A 27441-nucleotide genomic window follows, 5' to 3' on the forward strand; every position below is an offset into this window, starting at 1 on the left:
GTCCCCTGGACATGCAGAACTAGTTTCCTCTTGCTTTAAAAATCATGTTTTGTTTTTCAGTTAACACAGGGAGAGGACTTTGTGTATGTGCGGAGGTTAACTTTCTGCATCTTCCCTATAATATCATAAGAACATATGGGAGTTTATTCTTTCATCTATATTTCCATGTACAGTGTTCACTGAATTTGATGTTATCTGCTTGAGTAGGCAATTAAATTCTGATTGGATTCCTTAATATTTTCCATAGATAGAAGAGCAGTCAGTTGTGGTGTCAGATATCTGTGCCAGGGTATCTCTCTGCCAGCTTTTATAAGCTTAGATGAATTGTCAACAACTTGTCTGCAAATAAGTACAACTGTTCCTCTGTCAAGAGGGTATGAGCAAAGCATCTGGAAATGTGGTAATTTAGAAAGAGCTACTAGTTTAAAAAAGCAAATAGGGAAAAACAGATCTGAAGAATAAGACACCCAGCTTCAGCAATTTTAAAATAAATATACAGTTTATATGAATTATGTATGAAGCATGCATGCATGTCTCTAAAACAAAGTCTGTATTCACTCTTAGGCTTTTTAGAGTTGAATATCCACCTCCCCCTTATTCTCTCTTTTCATTTCAATCCTGAAACAATATTCTAGGCTAGGGGTCGGCAAGGTTTACTTTGCCAGGGCCAGTTCACTCCAGCGGAGATCCCTCCATGCGCTGGATTGTGCGCGTGTGAGCATGCACGCCTGCAATTTCTGGCATCTGTGTCTGTGCAGATGCAATTTCTGGTGTCTGCGTCTGCACAGATGCGATTTCCGGCGCCACAGAAGCGAGTCGCGCCGGTTTAGCACCGCGCGTGGGGACTTGTCATGTGGGTGTCTTGGTTCGGGGGTGGCTCATGGGCCAGTTAAATGACCCCCATGGGCTGCTTCTGGACCATGGGCCTTAGGTTGCCTACCCCTGTTCTAGGCTTACTCAGTGCTGCAGGAAGTGATGTGCACATATGTTCTCAGATTCCTCATAGAAGACTGGGGTGTATGTTTGAAAGGTTCACATGTGAATAGTGGCTCTCTCTTTTGAAGTGTAAGTTACTCACACACCAATGTTTTCAAGCAAAGCATCATCCTCCAGATGTGAAACCTGAAGTATGAGAGTCATACAGGTCAGTTCTTGTACATTTGAGTATGTGAATTACCTCCTCTGGAAGTTTCAGCCATTTTCACCCTCCTACCCCAAAGTTAAAAAAAAAAGTGGGGTTTACAGGAGCAGCTACTTTCCAAAACGATTTACCAAATGGAACAGTCTCATTTCAGTAGTGAAAGCTGGCATAATATGATATATATTCCATTTCAGTTGAAATATATTTCGACTTGAAAATTCTATGAAGTTTGGGGACAGACTATAAAAACACCCCCACCTTCTATTTGTTGCTAAACATGAAACACATGCATTTGTACCTTCTTACTTTTTTTTTCAGACAAACTAGATTTCAGTTGGGGCTGTTTGTTTTTAAGCAATATTCATTTCCTCCCCACTCGTCTTAGTTTAGTGCTTTTTAATTGTCAAAGTAGATTTCTTTCTTCAAAAGCTTTGAAATAAAAGTTCTGGGATTTTTCAGATGATAAAAAAAAAAAATTCTGGACAACTTCCCAGAAGAAAATTCCACTAATTGAAACACACTGTTCTTTTACAATTAATATTTATAAGTGTATGCAGCATGTAAAGCAGCTTTGTAAAGTGTGTTACAAGAGTTTAAAAATTAAGAATAAGTTAATTTAAAAGCTACATTGGGTGATAGAAATGGGCTTAGTGGCTGCTCCTTGTGAAGATTAATTATGAGTGGTTGGAGCAGAGAAAGAGTTTACTTTTATTCCATAACTTTCTCTGCTCTTTTTAAAATCACGTTTGTTGGATGTGTACTATTAAGGAGGCAGGACTAAGTTACTTGTGGCTGTCAGGCAGGTTATGCCATATCTCGGGGGGAGGGGCATACACACACACAAAAATGGGGTTGTACCCAGTGTTAGTCCTCCTCAGAGTAGACTCATTTAAATTAATACTAAATGTACATTTAGATGAGAATTCATCAGAAATTACGGCAGCCATGGCAGTAGACTGGTTCGTTTGCTTCAGTTAAGAATATCACAAACAAAATGTCCCTTGCAGCTACTTGCTATGTTACATTGTTGTTGTTGTTGTTGTTGTTGTTATTTATTATCCAGGCAAATTGCAACATTTAGTTTTAAAACACAATGTTAAAATATGAAAAAAGAGTTTAAAGCAACTTGAAACAACATTTTCCACATTTCCTATGATCTCATCCATTGAAAGCCCTATATAACATACAGTGAGTGTTTTGTGTTGGAGCTGCCCATTCCATATACTTGAAAAAAATAAATTATTGCAGCTCACTTCACACATAATGTAAATACTTTTCCCTAACCAGAATTTATCCTCCTGTAAGAAAAACACTCATATATTAAAGTTATTGAAAAGTTCAATTATGCATCAATAAGTGACAGAAGTTTTAACAGATAGGTCGGACAGGGTGAGGTAGAGGTAAGCCAAACAAGGTTGTAGTGAAACCTTAATGCAGAAACTACTGGCACAGCTCGCTACTTGTGAGTAACAAACTTCTAAACTCCTGGAAGAAGAAATTTGAAATCTGAAACTATCTTAAATCCAGGAACCTGCACTTTTGCTCAATCACTCTAAGCCATGGTTTTACTTAGTGCTACTTGTGAACTGGATCACTATGTTACACCAGGTCTTCATGTTACACTGGAATCAATAGGGAAATTGCTGATATTCCCCATACTTTTTTTACTCGGAAGGTGACACTGGAAAACATGATGGCAATTTGTCAGTCTGATGCTTCTATTTCTTCTTCATCTAAGCACTCCTTCAATGAAAATACCTTTTCTTATTTTTCTGCTTTCCAGAAGCAATCAATTTTAAGATTTTTTAAAGGCTTTTAAAAGAGTCTGTCTTTCATTGTATTTATATAGAGGGAGTTGTGCCAGATATAGTTATCCTAAGTGGTTTCTAAGATGAAGTTAATAGTTTGTGATATCTTTTGTTTAGGAAAGTGGATCTGGTGGTATTTATTTGTCAATCTTTCCTTTACCTTTTCTGTAAGATTGATGGGTACCTTATCTTGCCCTTTTATCTTTGTGTTTGGGGGATTTCAGCAGTGCTGGATTTACAAACACATCTTGGCAGCTTTCAGATCCCCAGCAACAGGTTTGTATGCATGTGTTAACAAATGAGTCTCTGTGAAGTTGTCAGCTTGCATTTCTGATGTAATGAAGATGAGAGAAAAGTGAGACCTATTTTGTTTAGTTCAGTTATCTTCATAATGATTTGTAGCAGTACAATTTACCTACTAGCTAACTTGAACAAGGGAGATTTTACACCGACTCCATTAAATCTATAGTATAGGAACTATGAAATAAAACAGAAAGCTTCTCCATTTTTTTCCTTTCAAGTATTGATCCATTGGCACCAATTTTATGCCTCTACCACTGGTCAGAGTTGCAAAGGCATTGGATGGTTGCATCTCCCACACCTTTCAGGAAGATCACCACAAGAAAAACACGAGCCATCTGCTACAGAAGGAGCAGCAGCAAGGAAATGTGAAAAAGACCATTGCTCTATCAGTTGCCCTGGGATTGAAGTACAGTAGACCCACAATTTATGTTTAACTTGTGCGCATTCAGCTAAATAAATAAATTAAATAAATAAATAAATAAATAGGTGCAGGTGTTTGGGGGGAAAGACTTTGGTGATCTTACCCACCATTGCACTATATGCGCTTTGCCAATATGCAATTTTGGCTTTATGCACTAATCCCAGAACATAACTCCGATGTTAGTTGCAGGTCTACTGTTTTGTATGGAAAAACTGTAGCCCCTGTCATTGGCCATAGGAAGAAGAGCCACTTATGTCCAAGCAAGGGGTGGAAACAGCTTGGTGTACCATTATATAAATGCCTGTTTACAATCCAGCATTATGTTCTGGCATTGCAAAACTAATCTCCCTACTCTGCCTCTTCCTTCCTCTCTCCTCTTGTGCTTCTTGATTTTTTTAGCTTATAAGCCTAATGGCATCCTAAAAGAAGTGAGCCAAATGTGGTGTTACACATAGGCTTTCTTTCAGAATTTAATAGGAAAGGGAGTGTGCAGAAATTCTACATACATTCAGTAGTAGCCTGTACAAAATAACCTTCCTAAATCATGGAAATGTTTCCTATGTTCATCTGTGTCAAGATCATTGAATCAAATTTAGTAGCAGGCACACAACAACTTTTGCTTTCATTCACTTCTGATGTCTGTGTTTCAAAGAAAAGGGTCTGATACGTTTTCTGCAAAGATTTCAAGTTAATTAAAATTTTCTGTTGGTTCCCTTTAAAGTGAAGATGAGATACTGCTTTTAAGTTTACTCCTTGGAGAGTTTTAAAAAGGAGGATGATTAAGATGCCATGGATGATGGTGTCAGCTTTCAAGCATTGTAGTGTCTTAGATTATAAGAAACCAAACATCTTGGCTCTTGAGAAGCACAGATGCCTGAGGAAGAGAATGTGAAAACGTTTAGATCTTGCTTCATGGTAGAAATGGGGAAAACCCCACTGAAAAATGCACATCATACTTTTTCAAAAGCCATCTGAATGGCTTTTGAAATAGAGGAAGGTAGTTAAAATAATATCATCCATTAAACTATGGATTGTAGATGATAGTTTCCTCAAGTTCCCATATGTTAAAAATGTGATTTGAGACTCTCCTAATGATATCAGCTATTAAATATTTTAAAGGGAAAGGGCCAACAATCTGCTTTTATTATTATTTTTTAAAGGTAGGGATTGTTGTAAATCAAATTTATTTTTCCTGCTATGTTCTGCCTTGGAACTGTTGGACCATATTTCCGCTCTGTGCTTGCTTTGAGGTGCACTAAATATTAATAAATGCCAGTGTCACTTTACACCTTGGTTTATGTTTCAGGCTTTTTATTGGTTGAATTATAGTAATCTCTAAGGGAGTATGTAGCTTTTCATTGCCTGGTTTTCCAACAGTTAACATGTTGCTTAACAGATAAAATGGCTGCATTAATGTTCAGTAATTTAAATAGGTATGTCTAGAAAAATTATATGGAAAAAAACCCCTATTGTACAACATAGGTTAATAGAAAGAAATCATTTTCAGTCAACCCTTCATTTCAGCCAGAGCAAGTTTATTGTCAAATTTCAGCATGTAAAAGGCTTTTCTACATATGTAAATTGCCTGCTGTTATTTTGGCATGCTCAGGCATGTGCAACTATAATATTCTTTAATTATCAGCTTAGCCTATGTCAGTCTATTCCATCTGAAATCTGAAATTGTTCTGTTAATAATACAGTTAACATAAAATATAAAAGTAGCAGAAAGTATCAACTTGGTGTGGATGCAATGAGAATACATTTGCATATTAATACAGTCGAGTAGTTTGTACTGATTGGTATTGAGGTTTCTAACTTCATGAGGAAATGAGCTGTTGTGATTTAATGTTCTCCATATTTTAATGACACCAAACTGATAGGAAGCTGTATGAACAATTATGGACAAGATCCTGAAGTAGAATATGTGGAAAAAGTAATTTTAGAGTGCAGTCCTGTTCATGTCTTCTCAGTAATAAGCCCCATTATTGTGTTCTTTGGGATTTATCCTCAGGCAAGCGTTTATAGGATTGCAGCTTAAATCCACTTACCTTTTGAAAATAAAGTACTAATCTGAGGACATGGTGAACATGTTTGACAAATTAAACTAAAAAAAATATGAAAATTTGTTCGGCATTATTGTGTTATGGTGCAGGGACTTAACTATATAGAGATCGTATCTGATAGTACTTTTGTGGGATATCTCTGACTTTCAATAAGTGCTTTGTGCAGTTTTCCTCCCACAAAGTTTTTGGAAGTTTGAACAAAAAACACACGCTTTGCTGGACTAAATATTCAGTTAAAAGGACAATTAAAAATAAGAAGACAGTATCATAGGGAAGAGAACGCGGGTGGCGCTGTAGGTTAAACCACAGAGCCTAGGACTTGCTGATCAGAAGGTCGGCAGTTCGAATCCCTGTAATGGGGTGAGCTCCCATTGCTCGGTCCCAGCTCCTGCCAACCTTGCAGTTCGAAAGCACCTCAAAGTGCAAGTGGATAAATAGGTACCGCTCTGGCGGGAAGGTAAACGGCGTTTCCGTGCGCTGCTCTGGTTCGCCAGAAGCAGCTTAGTCATGCTGGCCACATGACCCGGAAGCTGTACGCCGGCTCCCTCGGCCATTAAAGCGAGATGAGTGCTGCAACCCCAGAGTCGGTCACGACTGGACCTAATGGTAAGGGGTCCCTTACCTTTATCATAGGGAAGTAAATTGCTTTTTTAAAAAACCAGCAGAGCCACTCTCTGATCAAGAGCTCAGCAGTCTCTTTTCCACTCTAGCTTTCCTCAAAGGTCATTGGGAAAGATGAGAGAAGAGGGGATGAATTCTCTCTTGCCAACCCACATGGCTAGGTTTCACCCACTAGTGTGAACAGGAGATACCAGGATGTAAATGCCCCAAACCCACTTTCTCCCTGATAGTTTAGAAAGTCAGCTGATGTGTAGAGAGTCATTCCTCTTACAACTTATAGCAGGAGATCAATAAGCAATCTGCTTGGAATCACCCAACACACCTTCCCACCCCCTGTTTTTACCCTTAATTAAATAAGTTTTTGCAAACAAGGCAAAGTATTTTGCCCCCATTCTTCTAAAATTATTTTTTTCTAAGTGTGTTTCACAATAGCATTAGGACAGGCATGCATTCCCACATTACACATTTCCCTTGTGGAGATTTAGAACTAATTAGAATTTTCTATTAATCCTCTTTAAAGCAAAGATAGGACTTGTATCATGAACTACCGTATTTTTCTGTCTATAAGACGCCCCCATGTATAAGACACCCCCTATTTTTGCGGCAACAACCAATCGCCAGTCCAACCTTGGCACTTTCTGTGTATAAGATGCCCCCTAATTTTTGACATTTTTAAGGGGGGAAACCTAGTCTTATACACGGGAAAATATGGTACTTTAAAGTTTGTATGTAGAGACTGCCATTTTCTGTGAGCTGCTTTTATCCAGTGGTTTAACTGCAGCAAAAATTGCCATGGTGCTGAAAGGCACTCACAGAAGAAATCAGCATTGCGTGACTGTTGCTTCATGGTATCATGCTTCATGATATCATGGGCTGTCCCCAGAGTTCGCTAGATGACATCGCGGGAGACCGCTGCCTCAGGAGAGCGAGGGAAATTCTTAGGGACAATTCACACCCTGGCCAGCCCCTCTTTAATCTCCTACATCCAGGCAGGAGATACAGAAGTATACTCAGCCACACCAACAGGTTAAAGAACAGTTTTTATCCGTGGGCTGTTGGAAAAAAATAGTGGTGCAATTGACTTCCGACAAGAACACAGAGTGCGAACAAGACTGAGTGTATGGGGAGAGGGCTCGTTTAATTTCACTGCACACAGTGGTGTAGTAACAAAGGATTATTATTATTATTATTATTATTATTATTTCAGGAAGAAGGATGAGGGCGGGACCCCCAGTATTGAAGGGGCAGCTAATTTTATAATCTCTTGTGTTGATTAGATTAAGCTGCATTTCATATGTCTGTCTATCATCTATCTATCTATCTACCTATCATCTGCCTTAAAATTATGCAGAGTAGGGAACTGTGTAGCTCATCAGAGTGATGGTGCAGACTTCCAATAGTTGTCCATGACACTCTTGTAACCACCCAATATTTTACTACAAATACTTACTGGAGGAAATCATGGCTTGTATCCAGTTAGACCTATTGAAATTAATGGAACTGTGTTAGTTATGTAAATGAATTTAAATAGGTATACTTTGAGTATCGCTAACACTGAATAGAATCCCATGTCTTCCTAGGAACTCAGATTTACCATTTGAGTTTAAAGTAGCAGAAAAACAGAAACAGCATCTGAACTCTGTACAAGAGTAACCCCTGTGTTTTCCCTGTCCTTCCTCCCTCTAGAATGCTCCTTATTCGGTAAAATGTTGTGGATCTTTGTCTGTTTAATAGAAAACTGTTTCCCTCTGCCCCAGCACACATTAATTTAATCTGCAAGTTATCCTAATTGAGACATTAATCCTTTCATCACAGTTTATATTAATGCCACAAATAGATCTAAACATGGCATAACTGTAAATCTGTAGCCTTCTATCTTATTGAGCATCTGTGAGGTCATTAATTAAGTCACACATTGGGGAGGTGAGAATATAGCAAAGCTTGACATTTTGTGACAAGGGGAGAATGGAGTATTAGCAAAAATGTTTTGCCACACTCCTTTGTTTTTGCTGGAGAAGAAATCATTTAAACACTGTTACAGAGTGCCAATAGGTACATTTCTTTATCTTCACATGACCTCCTATTGGACTCTGCATGGTTTAGAAAACGTATAGATCTTTTATTCATGTTCAGTACAGTGGTACCTCAGGTTAAGAACTTCATTCGTTCTGGCACTCTTAACCTGAAACTGTTCTTAACCTGAGGTACCACTTTAGCTAATGGGGCCTCCCACTGCCGCAGCACTGCCACAGCACGATTTCTGTTCTCATCCTGAAGCAAAGTTCTTAACCTGAGGTACTATTTCTGGGTTAGTGGGGTCTGTAACCTGAAGCATCTGTAATCCAAGGTACCACTGTATACTTCTTTTATTCATGTTCAGTACACTTCTGTGTCACTAAAAAGGCACGCTTTACCTCTAATTAATATTTATACCTTGCAGGCTTTATAATGGGGTACTGGATATGTGTCAGAGGAGCTGTACAGATTTCCTTATGTGCTGGTGGAGTGAAAAGTAGTTTTAACTGTCACATACTTTCTGGGCAGTCCCTGTTTTGTTTCTGTCATGAACATTAGTTTAAAGGCCCTGTTGAATTCCAGCCATATCACTTTGACATTTCAGAGTTGTTGAAATAATCGTCAGCATGTCTGTCTTCCTTATGGCTTGATATAGATCTGATAGTTGCAAGATGCTACTGCATGGTGACAGCAGAGACGGTTAAAACAGACGAGGTCTCAGTTGATGGAATTTGCCTTTTTGGGGCAGTTCCAGTGAAGTGGTGTGACCCAAACATTTAAGAGAGAAATAAGCCCCCCAACTGCCGTAGAACACTTGAATTTTAAAGTGAAAAATACAGTATATGTGTACATATGCGTTGACTTGTAAAGTCAGCCACTCTGTTGAAAGCAATTAGATAATTTGGGAAAGGAAATGGCTTCTAACTTTTCTGTTCCTTTTATTTGCATGGCGTTTTGCTTTATTTAATTTCCTGTTGCCCCGTGTAATCAAAATATACCTTATAATGAACAAAACATAGAGGTGGAGACCAAAGCAGGGCTTGATCTGCCTGCCAGGAAAATAAATGCATATGCCTCTTTTGTGGAAGGGATTGATCTGCATCTATGTAGAGTTATTGCAGTTTTTATTATTTATTATTGAACAATATGTTGTAGAATTTAATTTATGTCCCTTACTGTAGGCACAAGGCCCTGCTTGTCCCTTATTTTGACATTTTAGCCTGATAAAGCAAGATGCGACAACCACAAAGTCATAGTATGCAATGAGTTAGGTGTTACTGATCTTACTGTTGGCAAAATAGCAGGTTGTGATTCCTTGAATTTTGTAAAAGCTGAGGCCACAGTGAATATCAATATGCTTCTGGGACAGAAAATGTGTTAATTAAAGTCTGTGACTTTTTCAGTACTCCTATATGAGAGCACTTCCTTTTGAATTGACAGTATCAACACTTTTTTGTAGCTATTATCATCTTCAGAATGTGACTACCTGGCTTTGTAGCTCAAGTGAACTAGCATCTGCTATGCACAAAATTAGCAATGTGACACTGTTTTACAGAATAACATAGTGTGGCCTTGTTTTTAATTTGACACTAATTTGAAGTGGGAAATTATGAAGGGATCTGTAAGTAGCAATCCAGATTCATGGGGCAATATGTTTTTAGCTGCCTATAAGAAACCAAAAGAACAGCTTCTAATCCCATTTGTTCTGCTTCATGTTCACATCTTCAAGACAGACAGGTGCTATGTGCCCTTTCTGAAATCAAAAGATCTCCTCCCTTTACCGTACTCCCCAAAGGCTCCCAAGCCTTTCTTCTGTTAAAATTGTGTGGGATGTTTCTAGATTTACTCTGGCTCTGCTCTCTGATAGATAGAAAGAATTAACTATAATGGTATACAGGGTCAATTGAGCTCCACCAGATTATTCTATTGTTTTTGGAACACAAGAAAATGTTGCAATGTGGAATGTTCATGTTTTTGTTGACCATGTCATTTGCTTATTAAGTTTTGGGAGAAAGTATTGAATTGTATAAACATGACTGTGCAAATAAAATTTTCTGAGGGAAATATTATTTCAAATTACATACCTACTAGAACCTTGTGGTAAAAGGCAGGTGAGAAATAAATACTTAGATAAACCCTGGGTCTTCCTCAATTCTCCCTTTTGTGGTTGGGTGGTGCCATTTTGACACTTCAAGTCTGAGCATAGAATGCAGAGAGAATTATTTCACTCTCTGAAAGAGAGAGGACAGAAACCTATTGAGAGTTAGTCAGTTTAAACCAAGGATTAAGGTTTTACAATTGTAGTTTTAAATTATAATTTATTATTTTGGAGATCCTCTTTTTAAACACTAAAACAAATATCCCTGTGCCTCAGTGAATAAAGATTTGGTTTTTTAGAAAAATTATTGACATCGGCATTTGTTAATTTTTAGAATAGGTTTTAATAGTAGTCCTTTCTGAATCAATATTTGTTTCAGAATTATAACAGAAAATATTCTGGTCCACAAATTTAATAATAAAAAGTGACAGGTACTTTGCCAAACTAGGATTACAAATCAGAATTTCCAAAATGCACTGTTTCTGTTTCAGGAAGCATAAAATATCCTTAATGTTTTCTTAGTAAAGTAGGAATCAGGGCTCATGGGTACAGTTGCAAACTGGATAAATTGTCATGGGCACCGCACATACACTATAACCAAGCACACACCTTAGCCTTCGCTATTGGCTACAATAAAAGGTTTCCTTCAAGTTTAATTTCAATGGGGACAACAGGTAAGTCGTTCCTGTGGATGTCAGGGAAGGCTTCTCTTGGTACATATGCACCAAAAGGCACCATGTTGCTGATCCTTCCAGTAAAGCTTTTTCTGTGTCCTGTTTCACTATCCATTCTTACAAGCCATTTTCTCACCCAATCTGGGGTTCCAGCCTGAGTGAGTTTACATCAAGGATGGTTTTCAAAGTCTGTGAATGTTCTAGTTGCTCAATTCTTTTTTTTCAAAACTGGGAGAAAGATAATTGCAAGTGAGACGTTAAATATTTTTTTTCATATCATACCCTTGCAATAGTGAATTGAGAAGCTATGCATTGACATGAACTGAATTTGTCTTTTAATATAGAAGAGTTATTTCCTAACTTTAGTTCTTTAGATATTTGGAAAAGCAGGTAGCCAATTATACACAATAGTAAAAGCAAACAATGTACCGTTTGAACAGCTTTGGTGACCTTGGGCTGTTCTGAGTAAAGTTATCAGCTTCCCTGTGAATTCACATTATCACTAGTTTATGCTGGAGTGTTATAGGAACAGACTTTGAGGACAGTCACACCAGCTGTATCTTTGCTCTCTATGCAGTTTCACTTAACTTTCTTAGAGGGATAATGTGAAATATTGCTTGGGACACTTGCGCAGTTTGCTCATTCATTGTTTATGTACAAGGAAGCCAGCATGTAGTATATGCTATGAATGCACATACTTGATCACTGATTGCAACAATCTATATGGAGTTTTCACACTTCTTTCCCTACATAGAAGTACTTTACGTAGCTCTCTCTTCCCTCTTCTGTTGCCCACACAGTCTTAATTAAGTGCCTGGCTGCCAATTGCTTAGAAGAAGTGATTAACTCTGAAATCAAAACTTTTTTTACAGAGGGTAACATTCAATTATCGGGTGGGTTTTCCTGGCTTATTTTGATTCCGCAACCACCTAATACAGAAACTGGACATCTTTTTACTTCATTAGCTTATGTTAGACAATCACATCCCTACAGCCTTAACAGGCGCTCTAACCTTCCAACAGTTTGACTTTACCCCAAAGGCACGCTCCTCCATTGTCTCCTGAGAAAGACAGATGCCAACCTCAACCGCTACCTTACACCTGGATGGTGGTGGGAAAATATTGTTCCTTTAAAGAAAAAATACATAGAACACAGTTTTTTCAGGATTTTGTAAAGACATTGTTGATGTCATTTCTTGCAATTAAAAAATCTAACTGTCACAAAACATTTATCAGCTGCATGCACACTTTCCATTTACATGGTTAACAATTTATTTACCAAAAGGCAGTTCTCTGTATCAATTAGAGCCGTCATCTTCAGCCTTTTAACCTCAACCTGTAACATGCAACCCATGTATTGTTTATAATAACTCTTCCTTTTTCTCACCTTCCATCCCTCTTTCTTCCCCTCTCTCTTTCTTCCTTTCTCTCTCTCTCTCTGTTTAATATATTCATGTACTTCTTCCTTTAGAGACTTTTCGAAGTGACTTTCAATCAAAGGAAAACAGCAAAAAGAAAATTGTGGTCGTAATGCTAGTGTGGTCCACTATAACTTGATCTGTGTCAGAGTCATTACTCTTCAGTTGATAATCACTTACTAGAGGGGTTTTTTGCCTGTTACCTAAAGCTGATTGATACTCAAACATCAATTTTGTATTTGCATGGGGAAAGTTGACATTTTCAAACTGTCTTAATGCTTTGGTAAACATAACAAGTGAAGGCCATTGCAAAGAGAACTGATGAGAAACATATGATTGCACATAACACTAAACAGCAATATGACAGTTGATCTCACACTTTGAGGACCACAGAATGTAATTACTTTGTCAATTTGATGAAAGCTATGTAAGGGGAATGATCTGCAACAGAAATCAACCACAGAGTCCTATTTTATGTGGTTTTTCTCAGCATCATGTTTTAAATATTTATCTCTACTGATTTAAAATGTTGTGTATGGTCTCAAAATCACTGCCAAGTTATGTCACTTGGTGGTGTTCTGTTGCTGTAGATTTAACCCTGCGCCTGTCCTCCTGGTGTCTAGATTGCCAAAAATGTAGGAAAGACAATATTCTCTTTCAGCCAAATGAAGTGATGCATTCAGACTTCCTGAGGAAACGGCCTCTTGTGAGCAGCTAAAATATTTATTTATCCAGGTTTCTTCTTACTGAATTTGTTGTTTGCTAAAACAAGCAAAACTCTGCAGGCTGTAATGAGATAAACTAAAACTGAGTGTTACCCCCTGCCTGGATCTACAGATGAATGGTATTTGAGACACATTTTTAAAGGGAAATGAGATTCCCCCTCCTCTGAACATCTGGGGGGAAATGTGGAAAGTATGACAACTGGTGTCTTGCTGACATATTTGCATCAAAAGTGCTTGTGTTGACTATTTTAGATACACAAACAACACACACACACACACACACACACACACACACACTATTGTGAAAAGGCCTGGATGCTGATATGCATTTAATACCAATTTCCTAAATCTTTATATACTTCAAAGCTATAGGACAGCTGGTTCTTCTACCACCCTTCCCTTGTAACTTGCTGCCACATTTAATTATTTTCTCCTCCCAATCTTTCCCTTTTCTGTTATCACCTTCAGATGAATACTGTCTGTCACAATATGGGTGGGAAAACATGAAGTGACTTCTGTTTTGCCATAACCAACATAGGCAACTTCTAATTTTATGTATCTTCACCTTTTTATTCTTCCTGGGAGTTGCTTGCAAGCTATAGTTGCAAGCGATAGTTAATAAATATAAAAGATGCTTATCTCTCACAGACTCCTATCTCAACAGCTTGACAGTGAGGTAAAAAATGCACAGAAAGACAACCTGGTTACTTAAGAAGTAACCATGGAACATGTTTAGTTCTTATTTTGCAAAATCTGTGACACAAAAGGCATTTCATAAAAACAAACAGGATTCCAGCAAAGAGCAAGCTGAACCCCTGAGCAAGATATGCTGTACGTGCTGAAGGTACGCATGTCTGGGTCCGGCCAGCGCATAGATGGGTGACCATGTGGGAACCACGTGTACTCTGCCTTAAGTTCTGTGATGAAAGCAAGATGGTTTATAAATATAACTAGGAATGTGTTGAGACATTTCAAAATTCCCTCCACCCCCACTACATGTCTAGGCCCTGCTTCCCCCCCACCCCACTTTGCCCACTGCCCTATGTCTGGCTGTCACAAGTTAGTGCTGTTGATGCTGCAATTCCTGCACCCACTTGCCCTGCTGTCCCAGTTGACTCATTTAAAAAGACTGTGTATTGTACATAGGAAAAGAAGACACTTGGTGGCAGTGACTAGCTGATGTCGCTGTACTGTTTGCTGCTGTCAGCAGCTGTTGACAGCTGCGTACTGCAAAAGTAGACTGTGCCTTCTGCTGTTTGCAGGCAGTGGAGAATGTGATTCTATGTCTTGCTTTAGATCCTTTCTATTACTGGAATTGGTCACAAAGTCATACTAGAAGCTCATATAAATACTTAGTTTCATGAAAAGAGGTTGCCGTTCACTGAAGTTTGGCAATTACTGAATACGTTACTGATTACCTCTGTGTGATTTACATGTTTGAATAAAATGCCAGTCTCTGTAGTGCTGTGTCTTGCTTTATAAGGGTGGTATTGGAGGGACTCACTGTACCACAAAACTTATCCGACAGGCAGTGTTTAAAGTTCCATTGAGCTGCCATGTTAAATAATTCCACATGGCTTCTTTTTTAACTGCTATCCGTGCACTCTGTTGCATGCATTTGCAGTTGTCGGAATTGATTGATTGTAGGGTGGGTCATAAGTTTCCAAAGTTGGGTGATCTTGAAAACATTTATAACATTAATCTTTAAAAGTAGGAGCATGTGATTAGCAAGGATTGTTTGTTCAGTGATTCTTTTTTTTAAGAAAAGGTGGGGGACAGAAGGAAGAAGATGGTTGTTTTCATAATATACATGCATCATCAAAGTCTTGCCAAACTTGTCAAAGATAGAACTTGAAGGACCTGTTTAAATTATGTTTGTCCTACGGGTAGGGCCCCCCCCCCTTTTTAAGGAAAAGCCAAAAGTTTTAATGTAGACTTGCTTTCAAAATCAATGTAAAATTTGCTGTTTCAGTTGTGCTTGGGAATTTTCTGAAATGAAGACCAAAGCACCTGCAAAAACAGCCTGTTTTTTAGCTCGGATGGTCTCTTGCATCCCTTAAAGTCATCTTTCTTCTTTCCCTTTCTCTCTCTTTTTTTGGCAGTTCTTTGAGGTTCCTTTTGACTCTAATATGAACAGGACAAAAAACAGACCCCTGGTGCGAGGACAAATCAGGTAAGGCTGCACACACCTGCTCTCCAAAATGAGTAATAAATCTCATTGTTCTTTTTATATATTTCCCAGCTTACTGCCCTTCCTTATGTTTAGATAAGCAAATATGTCAACTTCAGAACAAAAGACTGTGAAAGCGTTGCCGTTTTGTGCTTTGAAGATTCTGAAAGCTTACAATGCCACATGGAAAACATATTGGCTTGCCCTCTCATCATATTCAGCAAGGGCTTTTATAGATGTAGAAATTAAGAATCGCAAGATTCCAGGTGTTCCTGTGTAATATCATAGACAATTGTGAAGCATGTACCGTATGTACTTGGCTCTGCCAAGAAAATCATTCTGGATCTCCCACAATAATTCTTTAAAAAGAACAACAAACATTTCTAAAGTCTTTAAAAGGTCCAAGTTAGCCTTCTGTTTGATTTTCCTTTGAGCAAAAGGGACAGGATGGAACTTGTGAGTTTGATACATGACAGGTCACTTGCCCACCATTACTTCCCACCTTGCCCACCTTCTACCACCACATTTCTTGCCAAGAATTCCAAAGCCTGCATTGCAGTCAGAATAACTTGCATGGACTTAAATATGTTTTTTTCTAGTTTGTTTAATCCGTTTCAGACAAAGAGGCCATGTTTCCTTGATGTAGAAGTTGGATGTATTTATTTATTTATTTAAAATGAATGTTAATTTAAATTCATGATTAACAGCTTTCCATCTAAATTGAAGGTCAGACATTAAAAATGATAAATTATTATGTTCATTGTAAAAATTACATTACAAAATAACATGCACACAAAAAAGAAAACTAAGTAGAAAGACGTTCTGGAGAAATAAATTTGTTCTAGTCTATCAGTTCCAGCACTTCCTGTCGTGCAGCATAGTTTAGTTCCAGTATCTGACAAAGGAACCTCACTGCTCTGCAATATTTAGTTTAAGCTCATTTTTTCTATCAGCTTATACATTAAGACAACATTCAAGTTGTATATAAACAATACATTATTATTTAAGTTAACTACAGGATATACTACAAGTGCAGATAATATTGTTGGGATGCAGTTTAGTAGCATTTTGTCAGGGAACTGCCATCAGTGCTGGAGGGAGAGAGCAAAATCCAGAGGGATTCCAGAGAGCGTCCCGGGATCGGGAGAGGCAGCCCATCCTCTGGGGAAGAGAATCAGCGTAGCACCAGTGGAGAAGGGGGGCAGATGGGGGAAGCGGCGAGGCGGTCCCATGACTCCTTGCCGGGGACCAGCAGGGAGAGTAGAGGTCCTCCGCTGCCTACGCCCTCCTTGTGCAGAAGGCTTTCGCGCAGAGAGAGTAGGAGGCGACTAGACGTCAAAGAGCTTCTTTGCTGGAAGAAGTTTAAGAAACGCCCATTGACAGATTCTGCCAGCGATTGAGACAGCCACGGGTGAGTGGCTGTCCGGACAGAAAAGGTTCACTCAGGCAATCCAGCCAGGTGTTTGCACTGGCTTACGCACGAGCAACCCCTAGAACCATTACACATTTTTAGCTACTTTTACTGTATTTCTTTGATGAAAGTCCTCTCCTGCCCTCACCGTGCTTACTAGGCAGTTTTTAGAATTGCTAGTTCTGCTGGTTCTGCAACAGGATGGTAGCACAATAAGCATAGTTTTATTTTTAAAAATTATAGTTGTAAACCACTTAGAAAAAGTATTAAAAAATTTAAATAATAACCACTATGTTAAGTGTTGTGCAGTACAGCAGCAATAACTAAGGGCAAATACCTAGTCTGTTTATGAGGAAAATGCAAGAATATTGAGAAGACTTCAAATGTTATAAAAACGTCGCATTCAAAAGGCTTATTGGAAAATGGGAATTGGCCTTATTAAAACATGGGTGAATCTCTTTCATGGCAGGCATGTTTTAAACTCAGATCAAATTCTATATATAATTTTGTAAGACAAGTTATGTCGTTTTTAACAGCATCGCTTAATTTGTCACTGTGAACTCCCTACAGAAAATCTGTAGTTCCCAGCATGGACACAGTAAAAAAAACCCTACAGGTGGTTCCCCCCCCCCCATCTATGTCTGATAGATGAAATATATATAATATAAAAATTGCAATTCCCATATTGTGAATTGCAGATTCTCCTAAGAGAGTTCACATTGACAAAGAAGGTCCATACGCAAAACGTTTTGCACCAAATACTGTTAATACAGAGTTGCGGGGGGGAGGGAGGGATTGGCCACGGCATGTTTTTAAAGGAAGCTACCACAGGATCACAATCAAACAGATTAGAACCGTTGTGGAAAAACAGGACATCCTTGGGAAGATCCATTATCCCAGAGTGTCTAAGGGCATATCAGTCATTTTAACAACTTGGCTTGTCTCACAAACAGGAGCCAAAGCAGCCTAATATGACAACAGCTAGAAGTGCTTGGGAAAATGCCCCTTCTGGCACCTTCTGGAACAGGGTTTTGCCCTACATTCTCTCCATATCCTAATACCACCACTTATCACACTTAGTGATGGAGCTCCTTTGTATATTTCTATTTTTTTTGTTTCACTGTAATGTCTGACCTTTGTATTTTCTGAAAATAATTAGATGATTGGGTTTGCTATTTTTTATTAGACCTAGAAAAAAACACACTAAACATTATATATCTGAAATGCCCATTCTTTCATTCTGTATAAATTGTTACCAGTTTGTATTTCTTACTTTTTCCCCTTCATGACAAATCATAAAGCAGGAATCAAACTTCTTATGATGTTTTACAAGAAGAATTCTGAAACATGTGTCACCTTTTGTGCATGCTCTCTGCTCCATGTATACATGCAAATAAAAGGCAGTATCCCATGGGGCTCCTGTTTGAACAGAAACTTAAAGCAACCTTGATTTCTGTTTGTATATCTGTTCAGTTTTGTATAGGATTGGATTCCAACTTAACGAAGGTTGGGGAGCACTACACCTTATTTGCAAACTTGAAGCTAAAGCCCGTATTCATAAACTATTCAACAAACAATTTTCAGATAGCATTTCCATGATTTGTGCCAAGGATTATTTATAACAAAATTATGTTTTCCCTTAGGCATCTGTGAACAGTTGGTCCTATTTATTTCTGTGTTTTATCCATCATCTTTGGAGGATTGAAAAAAAAGTGATGGATGAAATTACATGAAAATTGAAACAAAATAGTAAAGCAAGCCCTGGGGGTAAACTCACTCTCATTGTAAATAGAGTACTTTGGTAAACTTGTTCTGATTTGTTCTGTAAGATGGTGCTAATTACAGATTTCTAAGTTCAGTTAATTTTATTTTAAAAACATCATGGGGAATATTCTAATGAGAACATCTGTTGAGCACACAGTGAGCCAAAAACTAGGCTGAGCCAAAATTCAATTGAATGGAGGTATCTTGAATTTGCTTAGGTCAGTGTGTGTGTAAACTTTAAACTCCTCCTCCTTTCTCACCCCCAAGTAAAATTAAAGTTTCCCCCCCACATCTGTGCTGTATTCAGAGCAGCGCCGTACTTTACGTGAAAAACCTGTTCGATATATACAACAGTGTTTCCCACAGAAAATACTAGAGGGCATAAAGGGTACAGAATTCCCATGTTGGGCCAGAGTGATATGAACACAAGTGTTTAAGTGCACGTCTGTTTGTCCACAGTTCACCTATTTGCTGTGGTAAACATTGGTATGTACATAGGATTGGGTTTTCCATATAAAAAAATTTCTCAGCGTTTTTGTATCCTAAACGCTATTTGACTATGTTTATCACCAGCACAGAGGAAGAACAAACAATCATTTAGGTTAAATAATCAGTGACACAAGTTTCCAGAGGCATACATTTAAGTCATGGCGATTTCATTTGGTCAAAACCATATTCACCAAACTTGAAACTTTATTATACTCTTTTCTCTGCCCTTTGTGGTCATTGTGGGGACTCCAAGGCAATCACTCATCGATCTATCTATCCAACTGTCAACACCTAATTTAATGTTCTTTAAAGTGTCACTTAACCTTGAATGATGTTGGCCTAAGTCCTTATAGACTTCAAGCTAGATGTCAACTGGCATTATTTCTTCAGCTGGCCAAAACAATGCACTTTGAGAGCTGCAATCTTCTGCTACGTATTTTCCCAGGGTTCAAACTTTTCTAGTTAAACTGAGTGTTAATCAAAACAGCAGAAAAATGGGCAAATTGTATTTAAAAGGCTGGTGTCTTACACCATTCCAAAAATATTTGGGGCATGTAAAAAGAGTTCTGGAGCATCTTCAAGAGCGTTCTTGTTTTGATGATACATTTGACTCATATCAAATTTAATTTTTGGTCTATTCTATTCTCATCATCTTAATTTAACCCATTGGTGCAATAAATCTTGAAGTCACCTACTCACAGAGGAAATGCTCTTTTACACAAATTTTACACAGGCTACTTAACAGCAAAAACCATTGCCAGCAAAGCTGGTAACTAAAAATCATGGATGTACAGAAGATCTGCAGCTGACTTCTTATATATCTTTTGATTCTATCTTCAAATCAGCAAACAATGGGCCCTTTGCTGTGGGCTTACTTCCTCCAGATTTTCATCTTTATTCATCTCCTTTAGAGATTTCTGGATACCTTTTTATTAAGAAAAAAAAACCCTCCAGTTTTAGGGAACTCCCTTTTAGGTATTTTTCCTTCCTTTCACTTTGCTTTGGTTGTATTTCTATAGGATTTTATTGATACATGTAAAGGGTATTGCTCATATGTACTTTATCTGAGCAAAGCCAATTCAAATAAGCTATATCAACCCAAAGATTGAAATAGCCCAGTCTGCATTTCCCTGTTGTGACAGTTTTCAAGGTCTTCAATCTAGATATTCCTTCCTCCTCACAAAACTTCAGTTCTCTTTCAGTGTGAATGATTCTGAAAACAGCTATAGCTTGTTTATATAGCCAAATGCCCAGGAAGCATTCTGCGATTTGGGTGTTTTTACTTACGCTCCAAATCTAGCCCTGCTGTGTATGGGTTGCAACTAACAAAGTCATTGTGTGAGCAGAATGACTTCAGCTTACACACCATAACGTCCCCTTTTTCTCCATCTTTCCACCACCCCTCAAACATGCCTGTTGCTCTCTCCCAGATCTGCTCTGGGGTTTACGCCAGCCTTCCTGGAGGCAACTCAGCAGCCAGAGCATTAACAAGAGCAGGAAGGTGTGAACACACAACACTGCTTCTAGCTGCCAGTTTTTAAATGATTGTTTAATTTAAAGTGTTTCTTTTGACCTTACAAAGCCCTATGCAGCCCATGACCCTACTACCTAAAGGGCCACTTCTTCCCATATGAAAGACAGACACAGGCCTTCTCTATAGAAACTCCCTTCTCTAGAAAACTCTCCATGATAAAAGAAAGGCATGCCTGGCACCAACTTCACTCTAATTATGCAGTAGATAAAAATGTTTTTATTCATTCCAGTCATTCCGGACAGCTTTATGATACTGATGCTGCAGTTCTTCAATCCGGGCTTTACTGTGTGTTTTTATAAATGTTACTGCACTGAGACTGCTCATTGTTATAACATGTTTTATTGTATATGAGAGAGAGAGAGAGAGAGAGAGAGAGAGAGAGAGAATATCACTTGGAGACTTTTTAGTATTATGTGATTTTTTTAAAAAAATCACTACTAAGGCCCTGCTCCACACAAGGAAACGAGGAATGAGAGGGTGGACAGCAAAGCAAGGTCAAGTAAAAATTAAGAGATTTAAAAACTATTAAGCAATTTATCAATGCTTTTAAATAAAGGAAGTTCTTAAAGTTACAGTTCTTAAAACATAGTTTTACAAGGTCTGCCTCTGCAGATTCTGACTGTATAGAATAGCAGCAACTTCACGGTGGTGGTGGCAGTTCTGCTTGTCTTGCACTCCCTATAGGTACCCCCTTCTCCCCCACCCTGCCCATCAGATCCAGGAGCAGAGCAGTTGACAGTGCCCAGGCCAGGAGGACAGGGCAGCTCCTGCCCCACAGTCAGAAAGCTGACTTGATGATGGTAAAAGAAATCAGAGTAAACACAGCATTCTCCTTTGCACTTATCCATCATTTCAACATGCCTATATGTCTCCTTTCACCTGTCACACACTTCAAAATTCCTGTTGGGGGAAAACCAACAACTTGATTCCTTTGTTGTTATATTTTGACTTATTTGGCAATAACAAAAGTTAAAACTTTCTCAAATCAGACGTTTTCGAAAGATGCACACCCTACATTCTAACCGTAACAGAAGCCCTTATTTGTAGTTAAATTATGATGTATTACATTTTTGTGCATTTTGTTATAATATAATCTGAGCCTTTTCACACTTAATAAGGGACCAGTGCTCTAAACCATGTTAGGTTGAAGGTTATCATCTTAAATTGACTCTCATACTATCCAAAAACCAGGAAAGCTTAGTTGTTGCTCTTCATTTCGTTTCATGATCTGCATTGGTTTCATTTGCTATATTAGGCACTTATAGGAAGCTCCTTCAGGATAGAAGAACAATTCAACAAGAAAATAACAATTAATGGTAAAATCTGATATTTTTTGCCTGCCAGTGGAACTGACATCATTGGCAGAATGAACTCCCCCAAATTTAGTCTTATTTATATATTTTAAAAATTGTATATTGCTATAGCATGAAAAATATTAAAGTGGTTTACAGCAAATTATCAGTAGAAAAGACTTTATGACCTGAAAGTAGAGACAATGCACTTACTTTTGTAACCCAAGAAAATCTTTAATAATAATTGTGTTTTTAAGTGGTTTACAGCTATAAAAACAAAACAGTGCAATAATACAATAAAGCCATCAAAAAGTTAAAAACATATCTCAATTAATCATTGTGGAAGGGTGTACTCTTAATTGCCTGCATAGACCTGGAGGAATAGAAAAGTCTGTTGGTGGAGTACTCCACAGGACTGAACCAATGACACTGAAGGGATGCCCTTGAGCTGAGTTCTTAAATGCATGTGAATTCACAAAAGACTGTAGTAGAGCGGTAGAGCAGTAGAGTTCTTCTTTGCATGCAAAAGGTTCCAACTTCAATCCCCAGCATCTAAAGGTAGGGTTTGAAGATACTATTGTCTGAAATCTTAGAGAGCCGCCACTGGTCAGTGTGGACATTACTGAGCAACAAGGACCAGTGTTCTGATTCAATATGATGCAGCTTCTTACGTTTCAAATATTACTGGTTTCTTAAAAATTTGTTACTGGATAACTGGCTCAGAACTGAAGTTGCAAATGCTTTTGTTTAACGTGATGTGGGGAGGAAGAGATGTTCCCGTTTGAAAACAACATAGTTCTAAAGCGACACCACAGCAGTGTTCTTTTCAAATAATGTTTATCCTGGAGGTATGCAACTTTTAATATAACTGTATGAAAACAAGTGTGTTCTTTCCTGCTGAGTTCCTTTTCTTCCATGCATTTCCTCTGAAGAGTGGGAAGCTGGCATTGCCTGAGTGTTGTAAGCAAGAAATTTTAATAAGGCTGTTTTATATTTTGACATGTCCAATTACTCGTGAAAATGTTGCCCTTGCATTTTAAGCAGCAGGACGCTTATTCACTCCCCTGCTTCAGATAGCTACATTTACAGGCAATGAAGGAAAAATCCTTAAGGCTAGAACACAGTTTAAAGAGAATAAAACCCACATCAAAGGATGAACTAATGGATTGCTGTAATGCTTACTATCTTGCTTTCCCAAAGGGAATAGGAATGGCAGTAGCTATGTATCCATACACAGTGTTGATTACATCCTTTATGGTCAATGAGAGTTCCTGTTTTATGTTCATAAACAGAACCTGATAACTGTTTTTAAGATACATGTGTGTGGCTGGGTGTGGATTTGTGTTTGTATGTGTATTTCTTTGATTCCCCATGCAAGATACAAAATTATTGCACTTTAAATGGAAACGGCAGTAGTTGCCAGCTACTCAGCTCACTGTTGGTTGTGCTGTGTGAAAAAACTCTGCAGCAGCACAGTAGAGACATTCCTTTATAAGCAGTTCTGTTTGTTAAATAGAAATCCCGCGGAAACATTTGACCCCTCACGCCTTGCTGCTTTTCAATTCAGCTGTGAGGCCTTTGCCATGGAATTATTTATCAGGGCCTTTACTGCATGTGGGACAGTTGATAAATTTGAGTGCATTGTGCATCACATCACGTTAGGAAACATCCCAGATGCTCATGTATAAGCCAGGAGTCATGGTGCATTTGAGTAAATAGCCCTCCATCTGCTTCTGAGGACCACTGCTGAGTAGCGATATGCACTCCTAATGGAGTTGTCTTAGCCTCCTGTGTCAGCTGCGCAGTAGGAGGTAGGGCCCAGTTCATTTGAAGGAGTACAGCAATTGTATACTATAATCCTTCTGATTATGACCTCCAATATGAACAGACCTTTGGGGATGTACCATTTATGCCAATTCCATTTTTTTCTTTTAAAAAAAGAAATAATGGCAGATAACGTCCTTTTCTTCTGAACTAGCCATGGGGAAGTATAGTCTGTTGTGGCACAAAACCAAAATAATTAGCTAGTATGGTAGACATGCAAATACCCAGTGGCCTTGATATCCAAGCCCCTTGCAAATCTAATCTGGATGAACATACATCTGTGGTGAAAGTGTATGGGAGTAGAAAGGCACAGAGTACTGGCAGAACATTTCATTTATACTTGTTAGCTTAGATTACTATATAGTTCCGTAGGATTTTCAGCAAAACACACTGCCCACTTTTATTGCTGAAACACAGTCACTAAACAATTCAGTTTTCCAGAAAGTCAAGTCCTAATAATTACAGAGGCAAACCTTCCCCCCAGATGGTTGAGCTGTTTCTTAAATGCAGTATGTGACAATTTGTCACCAGGAGGTCCTCCTAGGGATAGTGAAACACTTCAGTTGAACTGTCTGTGTTTTCAGCACCGGGGAGAATTCCGAGTGGCAAGAAAGACTGTTGCCTGCAATATCCCCAGGATATACAGTGGTACCTCGCAAGACGAATGCCTCGCAAGACAAAAAACTCGCTAGATGAAAGGGTTTTTTGTTTTTTGAGCTGCTTCGCAAGACGATTTTCGCTATGGGCTTGCTTCGCAAGACGGAAACGTCTTGCAAGTTTGTTTCCTTTTTCTTAACACCGTTAATACAGTTGCGACTTGACTTCGAGGAGCAACTCATAGAACGCGGTGTGGTAGCCTTTTTTGAGGTTTTTAAAGACTTTGGTGATTTTTGAAGCTTTTCCAAAACTTTCCCGACACCGTGCTTCGCAAGACGAAAAAAATCGCAAGACGACAAAACTCGCGGAACGAATTAATTTCGTCTTGCGAGGCACCACTGTATCCTGTAAGTGGGTTTTGGGAGCCTCCAAGAAGAACTGAAGACTAGAGCCAAGGAAATAGGGATAAGCAACTAGGATAAGCTGTCTCATTTGAACATTGTCTTTATTTCTGTCCTTGTTCATAGCTGCCCATATAAATCTGCCTATATGCATTGTTCAGATGAGAATGTAGGTGTGTTGCTACTGCAGAGGTGTATATCTAAAAGCAGCGTGTAACTAATAGTGGGAAAAACACATCAAGAGTGATGTTTCTTATGGGCTACCAGATTATTTTTTATAAAGAATATATCCACCCTGCCTTGTGAAGCAATACATCTTGCCTCTGGGATAAGCCTGCCATTTTCTCAGTGTTTAGCCCTTATGGAGTCTGTCAAATTTATTCAGATTTGTGTTTGTACATTTTGTTTTAAGACAATCCAACTCCCTAGCACTCAGTTCTGTTTTTAATAGTGGGGCCTTATCTTACTTAACCACAGCAGCCCCGTTATTCAACATGTGCCAAGTAGTTTCAGAAATGACACCACTCAGCAAGTCCATTACCGAACTGCCAGGGATAGTAAATGGCTTGCACCTTGAGTTCTGTTTACAGTAAGTCACGTAAAAAGTGCATTTCTTCTATAAATGGTTGAGTTTATAAGGCCTTTAAACAAGGGACAGCTTACACATTATCAACTTGGCAAGTCAGATACCAGAGCTTACACTTTAATTAGGCATTGCTAGAATAGCCGTTGCTGCACAGTTTGCATTCCAGAGGCTAAGATACACAAAGAGCCCTCTCACACATTTTATTGGAATCTTCTTGATAAAGTCACAGTGAATATTGTGCTATAAATCCTGCTGAAAGGGGACCCTGGGCCTTTTCCTGTCCGTGCAGTGGAATTTGGGTTTTAACTTATTTGCTCGTTTGCCTTCATTATGAATTTCTAATGGCCTGCTCAGTTCAAGGTTTTCTGCATAAGAATTTAAGAGGGTCTGCAGCTATTACTATGAACCTGAAGATGGTGATAGGCCAGCCTTTGGCTTCAAAAGTTAGTGTGCTGTATGCAGACACTATTAGAACCTAACTGGAAAAGGGTAGCAGAGGAAGCAAAACTATTGGGAAGCAGAAAGAAGCATTCAAACCCAAAACAATAATGTATTGGTATTTTTATACATTTAAAACAGATGATGGGCAGCTTTGAATATTATAATATTACAGTAACAAGTGGGGCCTGCTATACAATTTCTTGGTGAAGTGCTTCTGTTCCTTGTTTCAGCCAAGCAGCTATGATTTTTCCATTCACCCTCCTTTTTTTCTCTCTCTCCAGCAGTCAAGTCAGCATTTTTTACTTCCTAAGTCCACTCAGTTACCATCGGCCTATTTTAGAGATCGTCTCCCTCACCCCGATTCGGGGAGGTTTTTTTCATTTAAAAAATAAACCCCACAATGTGTACTTCTGCAAGTCTTGGTCTTCCCACTGTAATTTCCCTCATGTGTATGGATGGTACCATTTTGGCCACATAAGGATAGGCAGTCAGAGAATGCATTTGCAAATAGTATATGTAGGATGTTAGGTTAGTAATAATGGATGAAGATAAGGCTGGCATATGCATGCTGCCAGAGAATATCCTTGGCAGCAGAAAGCAGCATGCAGCCTGGGGCCTGAGAGGGAAGAGAATTGGCCTTTGGCAGACTCCCCCCACCCTACCCCAAGGAATCCTTTTGGCAGGGAGGGGAAACTTCCTTTTGACACAAAAGGGGTGAAGTAAAATTGACCTTCTGAGAAACTTCAGAACCATTTGCACTCAGATCTTATTTCAATACAGTACAGTGGTACCTCAGGTTACATATGCTTCAGGTTACATACGCTTCAGGTTACAGACTCTGCTAACCCAGAAATAGTGCTTCAGGTTAAGAACTTTGCTTCAGGATGAGAACAGAAATCATGCTCCGGCGGCGCGGCAGCAGCAGGAGGCCCCATTAGCTAAAGCGGTGCTTCAGGTTAAGAACGGACTTCCGGAACAAATTAAGTACTTAACCCGAGGTACCACTGTAATGCAATCAAACTCAGCTTTAAGTAAAATGGGTTGTGATGGTGTCTTTTAGCATTGGATCATACTTTCAGCCAACATTGAGATAAAGTAGAAGCAGCACTTTCCTTCTACCATACAGATGCAATAGCTCTGTATTTTGACTACGTAAGGACTGCACACTTGGTTTGCTCTGAGCTGCACTCAGACCTAGTTCATATGATTCTTCCCTTGCTTTTTCAAGGAGGAGTATCACACAATTGGCAGTTTGCCCAAGGGGTTGGTTCACTGCACACTATCTGTACTGGGGAGGGAAGGTCCTCAGGCTACTATTCCCACCACACTTTCACCTCACACATGTGTGAACTGGGGCTTCCTTATACAGTAGCATAGGTTCTAGTGATAGCTTTTGGGAGGGGTGTAGGATTGAAAGCTAACGTTGGTGTACAGATTAGAAGAGCAGTTCTTTCTGTTCCATCATTCCAATCCTTAAATTTCTTTGTAGTCTTATGCTCACTCACTATCCTAATAAAAAAAAAAAATCGTGAAAATGTATTGGTCCAGCACTGAATTATGTAAGCATGAAAAATAGACCGGTCTGTTTTCAGAAAACAAAGTGACTACTTTAAACCTAGCTGATTTGTTTATAGTGCTGCTCAAG

General features: G+C 38.8%; 1 protein-coding gene across 1 annotated transcript in view; it reads left to right on the forward strand.

Moving 5' to 3' along the window:
• COX10 (cytochrome c oxidase assembly factor heme A:farnesyltransferase COX10) overlaps nucleotides 1–27441 on the forward strand; it is a 93790-nt gene that overhangs the window by 41841 nt on the left and 24508 nt on the right. Inside the window, exon 5 of the mRNA XM_080994046.1 lies at nucleotides 15390–15460. Within this exon, the coding sequence (XP_080850172.1) occupies nucleotides 15390–15460 (71 nt within the window). The remainder of the gene's footprint in view (nucleotides 1–15389; nucleotides 15461–27441) is intronic.

Source organism: Podarcis pityusensis (genome assembly GCF_964106645.2).
Source record: "Podarcis pityusensis genome assembly, chromosome: 2".
Lineage (NCBI taxonomy): Eukaryota > Metazoa > Chordata > Lepidosauria > Squamata > Lacertidae > Podarcis > Podarcis pityusensis.